Genomic DNA, 17,938 nt, shown 5'->3' with positions numbered 1-17,938 from the left:
AAGCATAGGGAGAAAGTCGTTCTTTTATGTGCCTTCCCTGTCGATTAAAAAACGGTAGTCAGCACAGCTGCAGGGCTTCACTGGGCAACGCGAGCTTCAGGAGGGTGCTGCTGCCATCTTCTCTCGTCTTCTGCTTCGGATGTTGTCCTCCAGTGGTCGGCTCTGCTCTTAGTCCCGAAAACCTCACAGTTTTATGAAAGTTCCCATTCTTTCACAGCCCTAGGCTTTCAATCACACAGCAGGGTGGCTGTCCTGCAGGACAGCCAGGCAGCTAAATTGGAATTGGAACTGGTTTCACTCAGGCACACCTAGAGACAAAGGACAGGGAAGTTTCAAGACCCTCCCTCACGTCCTGCCTTTCCAGACACACTGAAACCTGGGCGGGCTTCAGGGCTGAAGCCCGCCAAAGGCAAAATACACAAAGGACTCAAACCTGATGCAAACGGAGTAAAAGCCCAGAAGAAACTAACCAGAAATGTCGAAAAAAGAAGACGGGGCCATTCTGAGAAAATGGCAGCCTTGGGTACAGCACTACAACTGAGGTATCAGCCTGCAGATACATATCACTACGTAGTAAAAAAGAAACTACTGCAATTGGGGTGTCCAGTCAAAGGGTTGAATACATTGTTTCGAATTACAATAGATTCGAAACAAAAAGAATGGGAAAAAAAGTCGAATACTTTTTTTAAAATGTATTTTTATTTTTTGGTTTCCGTATAAGGGGAAAAAAGAATTTTTTACAACAAAAACAGCAGTTTCGGGGGGGGACCACCCCCAAAAAAGAAATTCAACCTTTTTTTTTTTCCGGTCCTTTTGACTCGAAATTATTGTATTCAAATCAATTGCAGTCGACCCTTTCACCTACAACCGCCATCAGCCATTCAAGTGAGTTAGTGTAACAAAATGTTGCATCAGGAATGGGTTAAAGAAGTTACTATGTAACTCCCCAGCACACCATATAGGGTGGTGTGTGCTGGAGCCATAAAATAAAGTTAAGTAAGACAGGGGTCATTTTACAATTCTTCGGAACAGTAGTTCACCCAAGAAAATGTAGTTAAACATTAAGAGAAGTCCAAGGGACTTCTCAGTGGCACTGCACAAAAGGTGCTGTGTGTCGCAACACAAAAGCAGATGCATATGGAGTTTACCAGTAAGGAACATAGAAAACCATAGTCAGGAAGACACATGAGTGAGAAAAAGGTCACACTCGGAAGTAAAAATTAAAAAGCCTTGAGTCCAGAAAAAGAGCTGGGGGTCTCTAAGGTTAAAGGTAATTGGCACAGAAATAAAAATTCTCACTAACATTGGATAAGCAGATTTATTTTCATTTCTTCAAGCCTTTGTCTCCGGTATGTCAACACCTCTTGCGCTCTGGACAAGTTTTCGTTTGCCCTGCGGTAGTTTATGACCGAGGCGTCGGAGCGCATCACCTGAAGGGAGATAAAGGAAGGTTTTGAAGCCCTCATCAAGTACGGCAAATACGCCTCCCATGTGATAATGCATTCTGGTATGGACACTGCAGACTGCGTCGCAAGGATGATGGCCCCCAGCAATGTCCTTCTTTTCTTTTGCATTTATTAAGCGCATATAACTATAGGGTATCAAGGCGCTGTTACAACTGTGGAGAGCAGGGAAGGGAAGAAAGAAAGAAACAGAGCAAAAAGGAGCATACCAATCATAGGGCTCAAGACAGCCAGGATTTCAGTGCCTTTCCGAAGGACCAATACAATTGTTCCGCTCTTAGTTGTGGTGGGAGCTAGTTCCATTGGTGAGCAGCTACGGAGGGGAAACTAACTGGCCCCTCCACTTTTAGCTCGGTAGGATTTGGGAAGGACAAGTCTGCGGATGTAAGCCCTCCTGACAGGTCTGAAGGACTAGGCTTGAGTCGTATACTGGTGGAGGGGTGGAGTTGGACAGGCATCTGGGCGTTATCGATAAGGTTTCAAAGATGGTCCTTTCCTTGACCGGCAGCCAGTGGGCGTTTCTTCTTGCCTCGGATATGTGCTCTTTTAGGAATGTTGAGTGCTGATCTTGCGAAGGTTCACTTGGCTAAGGACAATAGGGTTTACTACTGAGGTCCAAGAGAAACCTCTGACCGTGCCCTTCAATGGCATGAACTTTTTTGCAACCAAGGCATACGAGTTGCTTCAAAAGTTCCAATCCACTAAGGCTTACCACCACGTCACGGGGCTGGCAGTACAGCAATAGTGACATGCGAACAGGAGAAAGGGGTTTTTCGCCCCTTCACCACTTATGCACAAAGAGGTAGAGTAGGTCATTGAGCAGGCAGGGTCAGCGCCGTCCTTACAGGTTTAGAGCGCTGGGGCAGCACTTACACTGTGTCCTGCGATACCCCCAGAGCAAGGTCCCTCTGAAGTGGGGTTCCACCACCAGTCCCCTGTGGGAGGCAGGATATCCTTGTTTGGCAAGGAATGGAACACTACCACCACGGACGCCTGGGCCTTGCAGTTTATGCAACTGTAATACTGTATCCCATTTGCCGGTCCTAATTAATACCCCCTGCTTCCCCCTCCCCCACTCTACTTGGTAATCATCATACTTTCTGAAATTCTGGTGCCAAAGGAGGACAGAGGTCTGAGACCCATCCTGCATCTGCCACTTCTGAAATTGTACTTGCGCTAGATGGTCACTCAAGCCCTGATCCCCCAGGCCCTGGATGGGAACGACTGGCTAGTCTCCCTGGATCTCCAGGATGCGTACTTCCATGTGGCTATATTGAAGCGACACAGGAGTTACCTGAGGTTCAAAGTGGCGGGTCTGTCACTACCATTTCAGTCTTTCTGATGGACTCTTTCCTCCCACAGATTCCTCAGTGCCAGCTGCTCTTTACGAACTTTTTCCGCTGCCAGGGGACACAGCGCGGCTCCACAAGAGTTCCGTCGATGCGTCTACGTGCCCTACACCGGGTTTGACACAGAGGCCAGTATATGTAAAGGCGCTGTACCCTGTGACCGCAGTTCCTTGTTTCCACACACCCTGCTTGCTACTAGGAACACTGCTGTATTTGTACTACTAACGAAATATTCATACTTATTCTTGCTCCGCCTCTCGAATTCGTTGGAATGCCTAATCTAACAGTCTTCTGGATTTAAACCCTGTCCGGATTGCGGGCACCAAATGTCTGTCTCGGACCTGCACTGTATATGCCTTTTATTGCCTTGTAGGCCACGCATCGTGCAGGTTGATGGACCCGAAGGCGCAACGGGAACACAAAGCAAAACTGTTAACCTTCTTCCACAATAAGAGAGGGGATAAGCGGACCTGCTCAAATTTGCCAGGCATGGAGTGCAACACTGCGGATCATTCACCCGTCTGGGAGGACACAGAGGAGGATGCACTGCAAGAGGTAGAGTTCGCTCTGCGGTTCTACTCCGCATCACTCGTCTTCGTCCTCAAAGAAGAGGAGCCACCATTCCAAGGAAGCCCAGGTGGAAGAGGCACTGCAGTTAACTTTTCCGGCCAAATGCTGTTCAGCAGAGGAATTAGGAGGTTTTGAATTTGCAAATGAGCAAGACCTTTGCCAAGGCTGCAGCGACTTCGGCCTCGAAGCCTGTGCCGTTGGCCGAGCCGACGGATCCCACCGTGCTCAGAGAAGCCGACAGGGAGTCTGCAGTACAATTCAGAAAGATTGCAATGAAGGGGTGCACAGTTCAGTCTTCGGATGCCGGTCCCCCCACATATGGTCCGGGGCACCATAGGCACTAAACAATTCCTTCCGCTCCCAAGAAGGGTGTATATGTCACATTTGGTGCACATTTACTACGAGGATGGTGATGAAGTCCCTTTTGGACTGGAACCTTTCCACCCCAGGAAGGTGAAAGACTTCCAAAGGATTTTTACGGGGAACAGGGTGACTTGGTGGACCAGGACCTGGGAGCTGGGCCGGCGCCAGTCCTCATAGTGGACCATGACCTGGCCAAGAAGCATACTGGCCTCTTCGTACCACTTATTTCTCTCTGCCCAAGCTACCCCAGAGAGTTCGGTGGTGTGCAGCCCGCTTCAATGAACCGCAAGACCACCACATTCCCATCATTGTCCCCGGATAGGGAGAGCAAACGGTTGGATGCGCAGGGCAGGAATATTTTCGAGTCTAGGTCTTTCATGCATCAACACCTCTTGTGCTCTCCTTTGGTCTCTGGTCAGTGATAACAGTTGAACAAACACCTTCAAGAAGGGGAGATGCAGGGCGGCTTACAGATCATTATTAAAGACGGCAGGGAGGCCTCCCATCAGATGTTGCAGTCTGGCCTGGGCACGGCAGACTGCTCCGCTAGGACGATGGCTACCAGCACCGTTTTATGGTGCTTTTCTTGGCTGAGGACATTAGGGTTTGCCACTGACGTCCAGGAGAAGCTCTTTGATGGCATGAACTTGTTCAACACCAAGGCTGATGTGTCGTGCCAAAAATGTCCAGCCTCTAAGGCCACGGGCAAGTTGTTGCGGCTGGCGCTGCAGCAGCAGTGTCTGACAAGCCTGTTGGGTAGGGTTTTTTGTCCCTTCGCCTCTTACGCCCGAGGGTTAGAGGACACTGTGTACCCAAAAGAGGCACTTTGTTCTCCTTAGTGCCCTGTGCGTCCCCCAGCGTGAAGTCCCTATGAAGCGGGCTTCCGAAATGTTTCCCCTGTGGGTGGGTTAAGGGTCAGGGTATCCCAGATTGGCGAGGAAAGGAGAAATACCACCTCAGATGCCTGGACCCTACAGTTCCTACAGGAGAGATACCGCCTCCCCTTTTCCTCTTGTCGTCCAGACCACCCCGCCACCAACGCTTGCCTCTGGAGCCTCTCTTCCGTTGGAACAGATTCATCAGCTTCTGGCAAAAGGTGCCATAGAGATGGTAGCCTGCTCGGAACGTGGTTGTGGTTGGTACATATAAAATAAGTCCCATATTTTCTAGTGCCAAAGCAGGACAGAGGTCCGAGACCCATCCTGGACCTGCGGCTTCTGAACTTGTACTTGCGCAAGGACAAGTTCACAATTGTGACTCTAGCCCAGTTCCTCAGAGGCCTGGTCGTGAGCGACTGGCTAGTCTCCCTGAATTCCAGGATTCTTACTTTCATGTGGCTATCTACAGGCAGCACAGGGAAGTTCCTTGAGATTTAAAGTGGGAAGCTGTCACTAACAGTTAAAAGTCTTTTCTTCCTTTCAGCCTGTCCTCGGCACCCAGGGTCTTCACAAAACTGCTAGCAGTAGTGGGGGCTTGCCTCAGGAGAGAAGACATACATGTTTTTCCACCTATGTGACTGGCTTGTCCTAGCTTACACACCAGATCTAATGCCAGCCTGTTTGTACTGGACGTGTAGCCTGTTGCACAGCTTGGGCTTCTCCTTGAACTCCAGGAAGTCACAGGTTGCACTGTCTCAGTCTCTTCGATTTATCGAGGGCAGAGTGGCGAACATCTTCAAGATAGTCAAGGTTTTCCATCCGACTACGGTTCCAGTCTTTTCTGCGCTTGCTGAGTCTTTCATCCTGCATCGAAGCGGTGCCAGAGGCATGTCTGCGCATAAGGTTTGCTGAAGTGGCTTCTGATCTCTCAATGGTCTGTTTCAGGGGCGGACTTCAAACCACCTTTTGGTCTCAGAGGGAGTGTCCAGAGACCTACAATGGTGGTCTGTGAAAGACAAATCCACTGGATAATTTTGGGCTAATGGCTGCTATTGGCCCATTGACCAACTTTCGGGTTTTGCAGTTAAGTTTAGGCACCTGTGACCCTCACTGAAGTTTCATTTGGACTTTATGTACTTATGTCAACATTATATGGCACTGTGGTCACATGTTTGTTGGTTCTAAAATTATGAAAAGTGTCTCTTGCTTACCTTTTAATATTTTGTAGTTATTATATAAGGAACATATTACAGATATATTGTGTGATCTCTCTTATTATGCACTTCTCAAAAGTGTATACTCTACCTTTAAACCATCCTTCACCTCCCGAAGAGTTGACTTGACTGCACAGCCCGACTATCACTTGGATAGTCCGGATAACTCTGAGGAAACATCGGGTAAGCCATGTATGTTGATCTATTTGGACCCTCCGAAACAAGACCTAAGAAAAATCTCCCTAAGAGTGGAAGGCCAAACTTGTGATACCTGAGCCCCAGTCGGGGGGGTGGAGACTGGTAGCTGGGCCCCTGTCAGTGGTCCGGGGGGGGGGGAGTAGACTGGGCGCTGGGCCTTGGAACGGGGTTGGAGAATGATTCTATCTTGACTTGATTGGGTTTGACTAAACTGTCAGTGTCTTTGCTGTTCACCATAATACGGTGGCTGCCTCAAAATCCCCCTCCCCTCACCACCCCAGGATGATTTTCGAAATCCAGCTTAACCACTAGGCCCTGGGTAGGGGTGGAGACGGATAGCTGGACCTTTGTGACAGGCTTTACCTGAGAAGTGTCTCGAGGGCTTGCAGGGAAGAGATGAGGCCTGTCTCCCTGAGAAGCCACCTTGCCTGAAAACAGAGGGTCAGGTGCCTCCCCAGGAGCACAGTCCTAAAGGAGGTGAAACCCAATGAACATGAAAAATCCTCCTTAAGCTGTTCAGTAGTAGAGCAGGAGAGGCACAGCACACAGTATCCCAGATGGCAGATATGACCTCCAAAGTCAGCACTGATCAATTGAGTACCAGAATAAGGAAGTATGACGTACCACAGGGCAGCGATGCCTGGACTGGAAGACCGCAAAAGCAGAAGTGACAGACCAGGGAAAAGAGGACAAGAGAAAAGGAGCGTTGGCAACAAGAGGGAGAGCAGAGTTGCAGCGCACCCCTTATCGAAAAGTCACTTCCTTTATGCTTGCATTCGCAGGATCTCAGATCGGCTCTGTATGACGGTCGCCATCTTGATGCCAAGACATCAGTACGTTCTGTACGTGAGCCCCCATCTTGTGATGGGCTCATCGTCAAAAGACTGTGCCATCTTGGAAAGGGTATACATTTCCACCAGTGTTCCCACAGAGGTGAGGATGCTGCCAACCTCCAAGCCTGGGTGCAGTGGTGACGAAACCTAACAGGGCCCTGGGCGGGGATAGAGACCGATAGCTGGGCTAGCTAGCTGGGCTCCAGGGTGGGGTTGGAGATGAAGAGCTGGGCCCTGGACAGTCTTTGGGAAGACAGTTGTAGAAAGGATTAGGGTTGGTTTATACTTTAGTAATATGGTTCTTCGGTATAAGCCACAGTACCCACCTGCACATCATTCGCTCAAGGGTCTTCTCAAATTCTCACGGACAGCCTTCATTCTAAATATGTCAGCATGAAAGCGGAAATGGAAGGAGGATATAAACTGCACCAGCATCAAGAGGCATGGGACATTTTAACTTGAATTTGGAGATAGGAATTTGAAGTAAAACCTTACAAGCTAAAATTTCCGAATGAGTTGGCTGAAAGCAATTGGAAGGGCAAGTTGGAAAAAAAGTGTGTGCAACATATTAAATCAAGGTTATCTGAAGCTAATGTTCTGCATATTGTATGTTCTTAAACGAAGATATGAGTGGGTGTCAGATATTCTAAGACATTCTTAGCTTTCTTTTATGGTGAGAGTGAATGTTTATATTCTTGTCTGTTCATCAAAGAAGTGTGTGGTTGAGGAACCTAGTCATGTGTGTTCCAAACCCTTGTGTTCTGTGCCTTTCTGTGCACAAGCTGTTTTTCTTACCCTTGTTTTTATGTTTTGATAATTGATGTTTTTATTTCTGTTTTAGGAGCACCAATACCACCGATTTCTCAACCGCAATTCTTATTGGATGGCTTAACTTCACAACCACTCTTCAATGATGTTGCTGCAGGTAAGTTGTTTAGTGACACACAGTGGGTGGTGCCAGTGAAGGCAATCTAGCTAATGGCAGCAACAAAATGTTTTGAGTGCCTTGCATAGGGTTGTTATTTTAGATGGTTGACAGAAGGGTACAATTACAGCAAGAAATGGTCATGTTATAAGTATTTGTTTTATTTCTATGGATTCTTCCCCCTCACAGATTGCTCATCTTTGCCTATTCATCTTTGATATGGATCTCCCAGTGCAGCTGCTCTTTGGTAACGTTTCTGCCACTAGTGGGCACAGCACGGCTCCACCCGATGCCTCTATGTGCCTCACACTGGATAGGGCCATAATATATTGTGGCACCTTAACCCTACTTTCTTTTTTTCCACGCATTCTGTTTGCTCCAGGAACAACGCTTTGTTTTTTTTCTAAGTTTTACCGCTTCTTGACTTTTGAGAATGTGCTGAATCCATCGAAAACCTCTGGATTTAAACCCTGCGTCGACTACGGATGACAAATGTCTGTTTCGTATCCACACTGAATCTGAGGGGCACGGCACACAGGATTGTAGGTCATATCGGATGATGCACCACAAGGCACTTTGCGAACATGAGGCTAAGCTGTTAACCTTTCTCCACAATAAAGAATGCGACAAACTGACACGTTCAAGGTTATATGGCACTGACCGTCGCACTGAAAAAAGGTTCCCAGTCTGCAGAGACAAGAAGCACCACGTAAGAGGTCTTGTTCAGCCCGCACGTTCTCCAAGCATCATTCTTCTTCCTCTACAAGGAAATGGAGCCACCCTTCCAGGGACTCTCCAGACCAGAAGACCAGGCCCTTCGGGTAACTTTCCCTTCCCAATCCTATATGCCTGAAGAACAGGACACCTTCCAGCTTAAAATGCTCAACGTCATAGGCCACTAAGGTGTGTGTAGATGGGAGCTGCCTAAAAACGCAGCTCCGTCACCCAGGCCGGTGTGAGTGATTTTTTTTTTTTTTCCACACCCAGCCCCCCAGGTGCAGGATAGACCTCACCCCCCACCCTCCCAGGTGTACAGCGGAGCCAGAGGGCTACATCTGGGTTGAAACCCGGAGAAAACCGTGCCCGGGAAAGAAGTTCCAGCCTCCTGAGCTTGCCGGCTTGGAAGGGACAGAATAGAGGAGCTCAGGGACGCTGGAGACTAGGTGGCCCTGACGTGGGGGTTGGCCTCCCGCACCTCCACCGGTGACAAAGGTGAGAAGGGGGTTTGGCTCGCCCACCCCTGCCGACACAAGGGATTATCGTCAGTTCCCGGCCCTCTAGAAGTACGACGGTGATCAGGCCCGGAACAGGACCTGGAGGAACACCGTGGGGGCTCCTCCGACTCTCCTCTGCGCCAAAGAGGAAGTAAGGAGCCCGGCCCCCAAGACAGTGCAATGCAGCCGGGACCTGCCGGCAACCACTAGTGAGGGACTTACTGCAGATTGAGGGGCGACGGGGCAGCGTGGTGAAAGGGCCATGTACAGAGGCAGCTGCAGCACCCCACGGGGTCCGGCTAGAGAGGCACACCGATCCCCACCGCTTAAGAGGAGGAGGACGCATCCTAGGCCTCCTCTCCCGCCTCTGCGGCCTTCTCTGCCTTCCCCCCGGTCCACTACCCACGGGGATGATACAGGCCTGGACACGACTACGACGGGTACGGATGATGACGGAGGCGACGGGACGTGTCCCCCGTCACCCCCTGCCCGGGCGTCCCCGCCCGACGAGATTGGATCCTTCCATGTAATGATCTCCAGGGCATCTGAGCTCTTCCAGCTATGCCCCGAGGAAAAGGAGGGGTTCCTTTACCAGCGGTGTGAGGCTAAAAGGAAGACGGTCCTCGCCGTACCGCTTCTTGATGACATCTGGGATGAGGGGCTCGCCCTCTTCAAGAACCCTGCCACGGCTCCTGCAAAGAGGGACCGGTACGAGAAGTAGTACCGGGTCCCTGACGCTGCCCCCTTGTGCCTTAGGGCGCAACCTACCCCGGACTCGGTCGTTTCGGCGGCGGCCAAGAAGAAAGCAGGGGGGGCATCGGCCTCGACTTCAACCTCCCCTCCGGACGGCGAGGGTAGGAAACTGGATGCGATGGGACAGCGGGTCATCTCATCTGCAGCGACGACCATCAAGGCGGCCAACGCCCTGGCCATCGTAGCCCGCTGCGACAGGGAGTTGTGGTTCAAGATCGCCCCTCTGTTGGACTTCCTTCCGGGTGCCAAGAGGGCTGAGGCCCTGGAAATCTTGCAGGAAGGTGAGATTGCCTCGGACCACACCATTACGGTGGCTACGGACATCGCCGACACCGGTTTCCATCAGTTGGGCAACAGCGTTTGCCTGAGACGACGAGGATGGCTCAGGGCGACGGATTTCCGCCAGGGCATTCAGACCAAGGTTTTGGACATGCCCTTCGATGGGAACAACCTTTTTGGCAAGGCGGTTGATGAATCCCTTCAGGCGATCAAGACGGACACGGAGACGGCCCGTGCACTGGGTGTGCTCCAACAGCGACGGCCGTCCTTTCGGAGCTCCGGAGGCAGACAGGGTGCCTCCAAGGGAGCCTGCAGCAGCTCCTCTACTTACCGTCAAGCGGCAAGGTCTTCGTCGCAGGAGGCCTAGAGGGGACGCGGCAAGTCAGGTGGATCCCGCCGTCGTCGCCAAGGTGGTCAAGGAGGCAAAGCGGCCTCCAAGCAAGATTGAACCGTCCGTCGGGTCGGGCCCCCGCCGAAGCACCCCGGTGGGAGGCCGGCTGACGAAGTTCGTCGACGTGTGGGAGTCCGACCGTTGGGTGCTGGACGCCCTGGCCCTGGGGCACGCCCTCGAGTTCCAGAAGAGGTGCCCCCGCATTCCTCCCGTGGCCAGGAAGGAAAATCACGTCCCTCAACTGCTGTTGGAAGTACGGGCAATGCTCAGGAAAGGTGCTCGTCCCGAAGAGGCTTCGGGGCTCCGGAGTTTACTCAAGATAGGAGGATGGCGTCCCATCCTGGACCTGCGACGACTAAACAAATACATCAAGGCACGGAAGTTCTGGATGGTCACCCTCCAGCATGTGCTGGGACAGCTGGAGGAGGGCGATTTCCTGTCGTCGTTGCACTTGGAGGATGCTTACTTCCACATCCCTATTCTAAAGAGGCACCGAAAGTTCCCCAGGTTCATGGTCAAAGGGCGGCCCTACCAGTTCAAGGCCCTCCCGTTCGGATTAAAATCGGCACCCAGGGTGTTCACCAAGTGCCTAGCACCGGTGGCGGCGCGGCTGCGCCTGCAGGGGATCCACGTCTACCCCTACCTGGACGACTGGCTCATACGGGCAAGGACAAGGGAGCTCGCCGTGGAACACACTGCGAAGTCCGTCCAGCTGCTCACGGACCTGGGGTTCTCCATCAACGTTCCAAAATCCCACCTGGTCCCGTCGCAAGTCGGCCTGTTTCTGGGAGCACAGCTCGACACAGTGGCGCGGCGGGCCTCACCGTCGGAGGAAAGGATAAGGACCATCCTTGGAAAGGTGCAACGCCTACTGGCCACGGACGTGGCCAGAGTAAGGTCTATCAAGTCCCTCCTCGGAATGATGTCCTCCTGCATTTATCTGGTGCCCCATTGCAGACTTCGGCTGCGGCCCTTGCAAGAATTCCTCGACGCCCACTGGATCCAGATGACGGGCAGCTTCCAGGACAGGATCTCGCTCGACGAAACGTTCCGTCAGGCGATACGATAGTGGGGTGTCCGCGCTCATCTGACAGCGGGAACAGGCTTCCTAGCCCCGGCCCACCAGGTGACGGTGACGAGGGATGCCTCCCTGGAAGGTTGGGGAGCGCACACCGGGGTCTCCACGCGAGAGGCCTTTGGTGCTCGGAGGAGAAGAGACTCCACATCAACATCTTGGAGCTCCGCGCAGTGTTCTGTGCCCTCGGGTCCTTCCTTTCGTCCCTCAAGGGCAAGGTGGTGAGGATCTTCACCGACAACACCACCACGATGTTTTACATTCGGAAGCAGGGCGGAACCAGATCCCCTGCCCTGTCCAAGGAAGCCCAGGATCTGTGGCATTGGGCCATCGCCCAGGGGATGTTTCTGGTACCCTTTCATCTGGCAGGGATAAAAAACACCATCGCCGACTCACTCAGCAGGGAGCTGCGCTCGTGCCACGAGTGGGAACTGCGCCAGGATCAAGTGGACCGACTCTTCCGACGATGGGGCGAAGCCCAGATCGATCTCTTCGCGACGGCGGCGAACTCAAAGTGCCGGAGGTTCGCCAGCAGGTTTCCCCAACCGAGGAGCATGGGCGATGCTTTCTCGTTCCCCTGGGACGGCCTGTTCCTATATGCATTCCCGCCGTTGCTACTCCGGCTCATCAACCAGCTCAAGAGGTCCCGGTGCAGGATGATCCTCGTCGCACCGGCATGGCCAAGGCAGATCTGGTTCCCGGACCTTCTGGACTTGTCAGCGTCCACACCAGTCAAGCTGCCGACGGACGCGGATCTTCTCTCCAGAGAAGGAGGCGCCATTCTTCATCACAAACTAGAGTCGCTGAACTTGCAGGCCTGGCTTCTGCAGCACTAGAGTTTGGAGGATACGACATCCCGGCCGACTACAGAGAGGTTCTTGCAAAGGCCAGGGCATCCTCAACTCTCAAGTGCTACGGACACAAATGGAAGAGGTTCTCTGTCTGGTGCCGAGCACAGAAGATTAACCTAACCCTCTGCGGATTACGGCCCCTCAAATATTGCCGTACCTACTGTCTTTGGCCAAGGCTGGCCGATCTCATGCTTCCATCAAGGTACATCTGGCTGCCGTCTCACGTTACACCAGAACTACAGGACGGGCGTCCTTGTGCTCTCATCGTCTGGTGAAGGAATTTATGAAAGGACTGTTCCGATCATTCCCGCCGGTGAAGGCCCCTGCCCCAGCGTGGGACCTCAATGTGGTACTAACTAGGCTCATGGGGGCCCCATTCGAGCCGATCCATTCAGTGCCGTTGAAGTTTGTCGTGGAAGACAGCATTCCTCGTGGCCATCACCTCTGCACAACGAGTGGGAGAGATCCAGACCCTATCTTGCAAGCCTCCATACTTGACTTTTCACGACACGAGGGTGGTGCTGAGGACGCACCCCTCCTTCATGCCCAAGGTGCCGTCGGACTCCCACCTCAACGAGCCCTTGGTGTTGCCAGTTTTCTTCCCATCGCCTTCGTCGCAGGCTGAGAGGACTCTGCACTCGCTAGATGTAGCTAGAGCGCTGAAGTTCTAAGTGGACCGCACGAAGAGTTTCCGGAAGACATCACAGCTGTTTGTGAACTTTGGACCTGTGAATCAAGGGAAGGCTCTCTCGAAGACTTCCATTTCCAGATGGCTCTCCGGCTGCATCATGCACTGTCACCGGTTGGCAAACCGACCGCTGCCCGGCCGTCCGAGAGCCCATTCGACCAGAGCGATCGCTGCTACTACGGCGTTCCTGTCTGGTGTGCCCCTGCTCGACATATGCAGGGATGCTACGTGGAGGTCGACGCACACCTTCACGAGATTCTACTGCGTCGATCGGGATTCCAGGGAGGAGTCCAGAGTCGGCCAGGCAGTGCTGCGCAACCTGTTCGCCTAAGGTGAGCCTGGTGAGGAGGTAAGAGTTGCTTAATGTTGAGTAGTTATATTGCTTGATATTGAGCCTTTTGCCACCTCCCGTGGTTGTGCATGTGTATACTGCTATGTATTCTTATATTCATGAGCATGTGAATCCATGCCAGACCCCATGCTGGAGAAGGAACAAGTTACTTACCTGTAACTGTTGTTCTCCAGCATGGGTCTGGCATGGATTCACATGCGAACCCTCCCGCCTACCCCTCTGCGGCTCTTCACTTGGTCATACAGATCAGAAACAAAACTGATACTGATTTTTTCTATACCGAGGATTCCCGGCCTGACGACGGGAAATAGTCATGAGCATGTGAATCCTTGCCAGACCCATGCTGGAGAACAACAGTTACAGGTAAGTAACTTGTTCCTTATACATATCCAGGGACTTGGCATTGGGATCAGATATCCATCCTGTTGGTCTGATGATGACATGGTGTCGGTTGATGTTAGTTGGGATGGCCTTTGTCCCAGGGGCTCGAAGTGGAAGTTTGGAGTTTCGTTTATTTGTAAAGCGCAACCAGGCCCATGGGCAACCAGGCGCATAATCTTAAATGCAGGTTACATTAACAGTATACACAGAATATCAATGTACACAGAATACAAATTTACAGGTTATAATACAAGTAATTATAGAGTATATACACACATGAGATATATTACAAGTAGGGAGCAGACTTGAGTGAGGAGCTTCATGAATTGTGAGTGAACAGCTAAGATTTGGCGTTGTTCTTGAAAGTTAGGAACGAAGGTTCAGTTCTGATGGAGGTCGGTAGAGTGTTCCAGAGTTTGGAAGCTAGGACAGGGAAGCTGACACCACCCGCTTTTTGGAGTTTGAATCTAGGCAGGGTTAGACTGTGAGTTTGGGATGATCTGGTGGGTCGGGAGGAGGTGTGGAGAGTAAGACGAGAGGAGAGGTAAGGTGGGGCGTTGTTGTTCAAGCATTTGAGTCAATGCTAGAGTTTTCAAGGCAATTTTTTGTTTTACCGGGAGCCAACGTAAGTCGGATCTAGCGATGGAGATGTGGGACCGTCTAGGGATATTTAGAGCTGCCCTTATGGCATTATTTTGGATAGTTTGCAATTTATTGAAGTTGGACAGACCGGTCCCTAGGTAGATGGCACTGCAGTAGTCAATTTTGGCCCTAATGAGTGTTCTAGCAAGGATAATTCAGTTATGAGGGTTCAGAAAGGGTCTGCAGGCAGTGATGAGTTTGCAAGTAAAGGCTGAAGCCAACCTTACTGCATTTGTTTGTTTGCTCAGGGAGAGAGTAGAGTCCAGATAGACGCCTAAAGTTTTAGTTTCATTGGAGACCTTGATGACATTACCGTCAATGATGAAAGACTTGTAGGCTTGGTCTAATTTGTTAAGACGTTGGGTTGATCCTAGTAGTAAGAGCTTAGTCTTTTTGTCGTTAAGGCAAAGTTCGTGATGTGCCATCCAGGCCTGAATGACCAGGTAGACATTCAAGGATTTGGTGTCGGCTGAGTAATCACCAGTGATGGGAATGAGTATCTGGGTGTCGTCTGCATAATTGGTGTAGGAGACACCCAGATAGTCGAGCACATCAAAGAGGGGCTTGGTGAATACGTTGTACAGTGTGGGCGATATACAAGAGCCTTGAGGGATGCCACAGTGAATGGGAGAGGGGTCTGCCGATGCTGTAGGTGAGGAGACCCGCATGGATCTGTTGCTAAGGAAGGAGTGGATCCAGGCATTAGCAGAATCGGAGAAGTGGGCCGCTGATTTCAGATTTTGGCAGAGTATTTGGTGGTTGACCAGATCGAATGCCGCGGAGAGGTTAAGGAGAAGGAGTAGCGCTAGCTTCCCGTTGTCCTTTAGTGTCTCCATCTGAGTTTTCAGATCAATCGGAGATGATTTAGTGCCATGTTTGGGACGGAGGCCAGATTGTCTTAGCCCCAAGAGATTGTTGGATTCGATGTAGTCTTGAATCTGCAGGTGTAAGCTGCACGATCAAGGATCTTGAGCAGGAACGGGACCGTAGTAATCGGTCTAAAGTTAGTTGGAATGTTGGGGTGAAGAGATGGTTTTTTGAGTAGTGGGATTACCCAGGCATCCTTGAGGTTGGCAGGGACTATACCCGTTTTGAAGGAGGCATTTATGAAGGCTGTGATGAAAGGGGCTAGGTCGTGAGAAGCTTCCTTGATGATAGGTGCCGGGCAAGGGTCAGTTGGACAGCTTGAAGTTGTTTGATTCCTTCTACTTCCAAGGTGGTGAGAGGGGATAAGGTGAATGGTTTGAGTAGGATTAGCTTGGTGGGTACTAGGTATGGGTGTGGTCAATGGTTGATCTGACTGTAAGGTCTTTTGTTTGTCTCTAATTTTGGTTTGGAGGGTGGCAATTTTGCCTAGGAGTGCTGTCTGTATATTCGTGCACCAAATGCTGTCTTTGGTACAGGAGTCGGGGGGGCTGCAGGTGTCTCGAGTTCCTTGAGAATTTTGAATAATTCCTTGGTATTTGATTGTGCTGACACAAAAAGGTTGTTGTAGGAGTCTTTGTTAGCCTGGAGTAGAGCTTCTTTATAGTTAAGGGTGGCTAACAGAAGACTGTCCATTTGGGCGTCGGAAGGGTGACTTCTCCAGTGTGACTCTGCACTACGTTTCTCTTTGCGGAACACTCTGAGCTGAGGTGTGAACCACGAGTTGAGGTGCGCGTGTTGTTTGGGTCTCCTGAGTTTGAGCAGGGCGATAGTTATTGGCTGCAAGCACTGACTGGTTATAGATGTCGGCTAAGATAGTAGGGTCCAAGCAAGTGTCAGGAGCGTTATTAAGGGTGGGAAGGCGTATAGGGAGTAACTTTTCAGCGGTTATGTTCTTTTTATTTCTAGTGAGGGTGGCTGGGGCACCTCCATTGGAGGAAACCATTGGAGGTGCAATGAGTTTCTTTGGGAGGACCCATGCTTTAGGGAAGAGCTAGAGAAGGGTATCAAGGAATTTTTTTATCTTAATGACACTGGGGATGTGCGTATGGACATAGTGTGGGACGCGGCGAAGGCCACATGGAAAGGGATACTGATCGGAGAGGGGGCTCGCAGGAAGAGGGAGTGCACTCTCATAGAGAGAGGACTGAGTGACAAAATAAGGTTCTTGGAAAAGCGGGCGTAGTTGACCACGGACGGTAGGGAGGACCTCATCCAGGAGACGAGTGGTGTGAGGGAGGAACAGAGAATCCTCGAGGAAGGAATGATAGTCCGCAGCCTACAATTTTTGAAGCAGAAATTCTATGAGAAGGGGGACAAGGCGGACGCTTTATTGGAGCTGGGCTATGTGGTCAGCGAGCAGAGGTGTGTCTTGCGGAAGGAGGGGGAGGGACCTCTGAGAGATCGGCTGAAGGGATCCAGGAGGCATTTGCAGGGTTCTTTGAGGGCCTGTATAAGAGTGAAGGGACGACGGGCATGGAGGAAATTGAGCATTACCTAGCAGATGCTGTTCTCCCACTACTTGCGAAAATGGAATCGGAAAGCATGGAGGCTACAATCACTGGGGATGAAATTAGGTTGGCCATTGGGCGGTTGAAGCTAGGTAAGTCCCGGGGAGAACTGTTGCAGAGTATTCTCAAGAATGTGCTAATTTCCTTTACCTTTTGAGACTCCCAGCAACTTTGCTGGATTTCTAGGATTAAAATTTTTACCTGGAAAGAGTGTGAGCCTTTTTTTCCTACTCTTTCATGTATTTTAATGTGTGTTTTACTGTTGTGTTCTTTGGATATGGAGTTTTAAAACTACTCCATAGACGGCATCTTTTCTTGTGTGTCACACAGCACCTTCAGTGCAGTGGCACAGGGATGTCTTTCAGACTTCCCAAGGTTTAAATACCTTCTCTGGGACTGACTGCTGTCTCCCAGAGCATGTAAAGTTAAATGGACTTTACTAGTCTTTTTAAATTTACAGACCCAGCACACACTACTTCATATAGCGTGCTGGAGGGGTTGCCTAGCATCCCCTGAATCTAAACACTCATGTAACAGTTAAATGTTACCCTTTCCCTCTTGAAATGGCTGGTGGCAGTGGTTTAGAACGAACTACCATGATTTTTCCCGACCGCGGACAACAGTAGCTAAAAATCGGGACAGCCATGTTTTTCATTATTGGTAAGGTCCTTCTAGAGTGTGTCTGAGCGCCAAACCAGGTTTGGTCCCTTTGTTTGTTGGCCTTTGGCGGCCTTCAGTGCTGAAGCCCTCCTGGTGCCTGAGTGTCTGGGGTGGACAGGATGTGAGGGAGGTGCCCGAAACTCCCTGTGCTTAGTCTCCTAGGAGACCTGAATGCACTCTCACGTGATTTGCCGGCTGGCTGTCCAGCAAGGACAGCCACTCTTATGGGTGAGTGACAGCTAGGCTGGAATGATTGGGGGAAAACTGTTTAAAAGCAGGCCTCTGGGACTTGGAAAGGAGTCGACCACTGGAACGAAAGAACCGAAGACGAGCTGAAGGAAGACGACTGCTGCAACTCCTGGTCCATCGGTGAAGCTCTGCTGCAGGTCCGAATTGCCTGAAACTCCATCGATCGAGAAGGCCT

At 51.1% G+C, this 17,938-nt stretch overlaps 1 protein-coding gene across 3 annotated transcripts in view; it reads left to right on the top strand.

Annotated features, from left to right (window-relative positions):
* The window catches only part of AP1G1 (adaptor related protein complex 1 subunit gamma 1), a 1,918,561-nt gene that overhangs the window by 1,750,580 nt on the left and 150,043 nt on the right, over positions 1–17,938 (top strand). For all 3 annotated transcript variants that reach the window (XM_069635469.1, XM_069635470.1, XM_069635471.1), the window contains one exon: positions 7,710–7,793. In XM_069635469.1, the coding sequence (XP_069491570.1) occupies positions 7,710–7,793 (84 nt within the window). The remainder of the gene's footprint in view (positions 1–7,709; positions 7,794–17,938) is intronic.

This window comes from Ambystoma mexicanum, chromosome 1q (genome assembly GCF_040938575.1).
Source record: "Ambystoma mexicanum isolate Mex_15411 chromosome 1q, UKY_AmexF1_1, whole genome shotgun sequence".
NCBI classification, from domain to species: domain Eukaryota; kingdom Metazoa; phylum Chordata; class Amphibia; order Caudata; family Ambystomatidae; genus Ambystoma; species Ambystoma mexicanum.
This window is presented reverse-complemented; position numbering and strand designations above follow the sequence as displayed.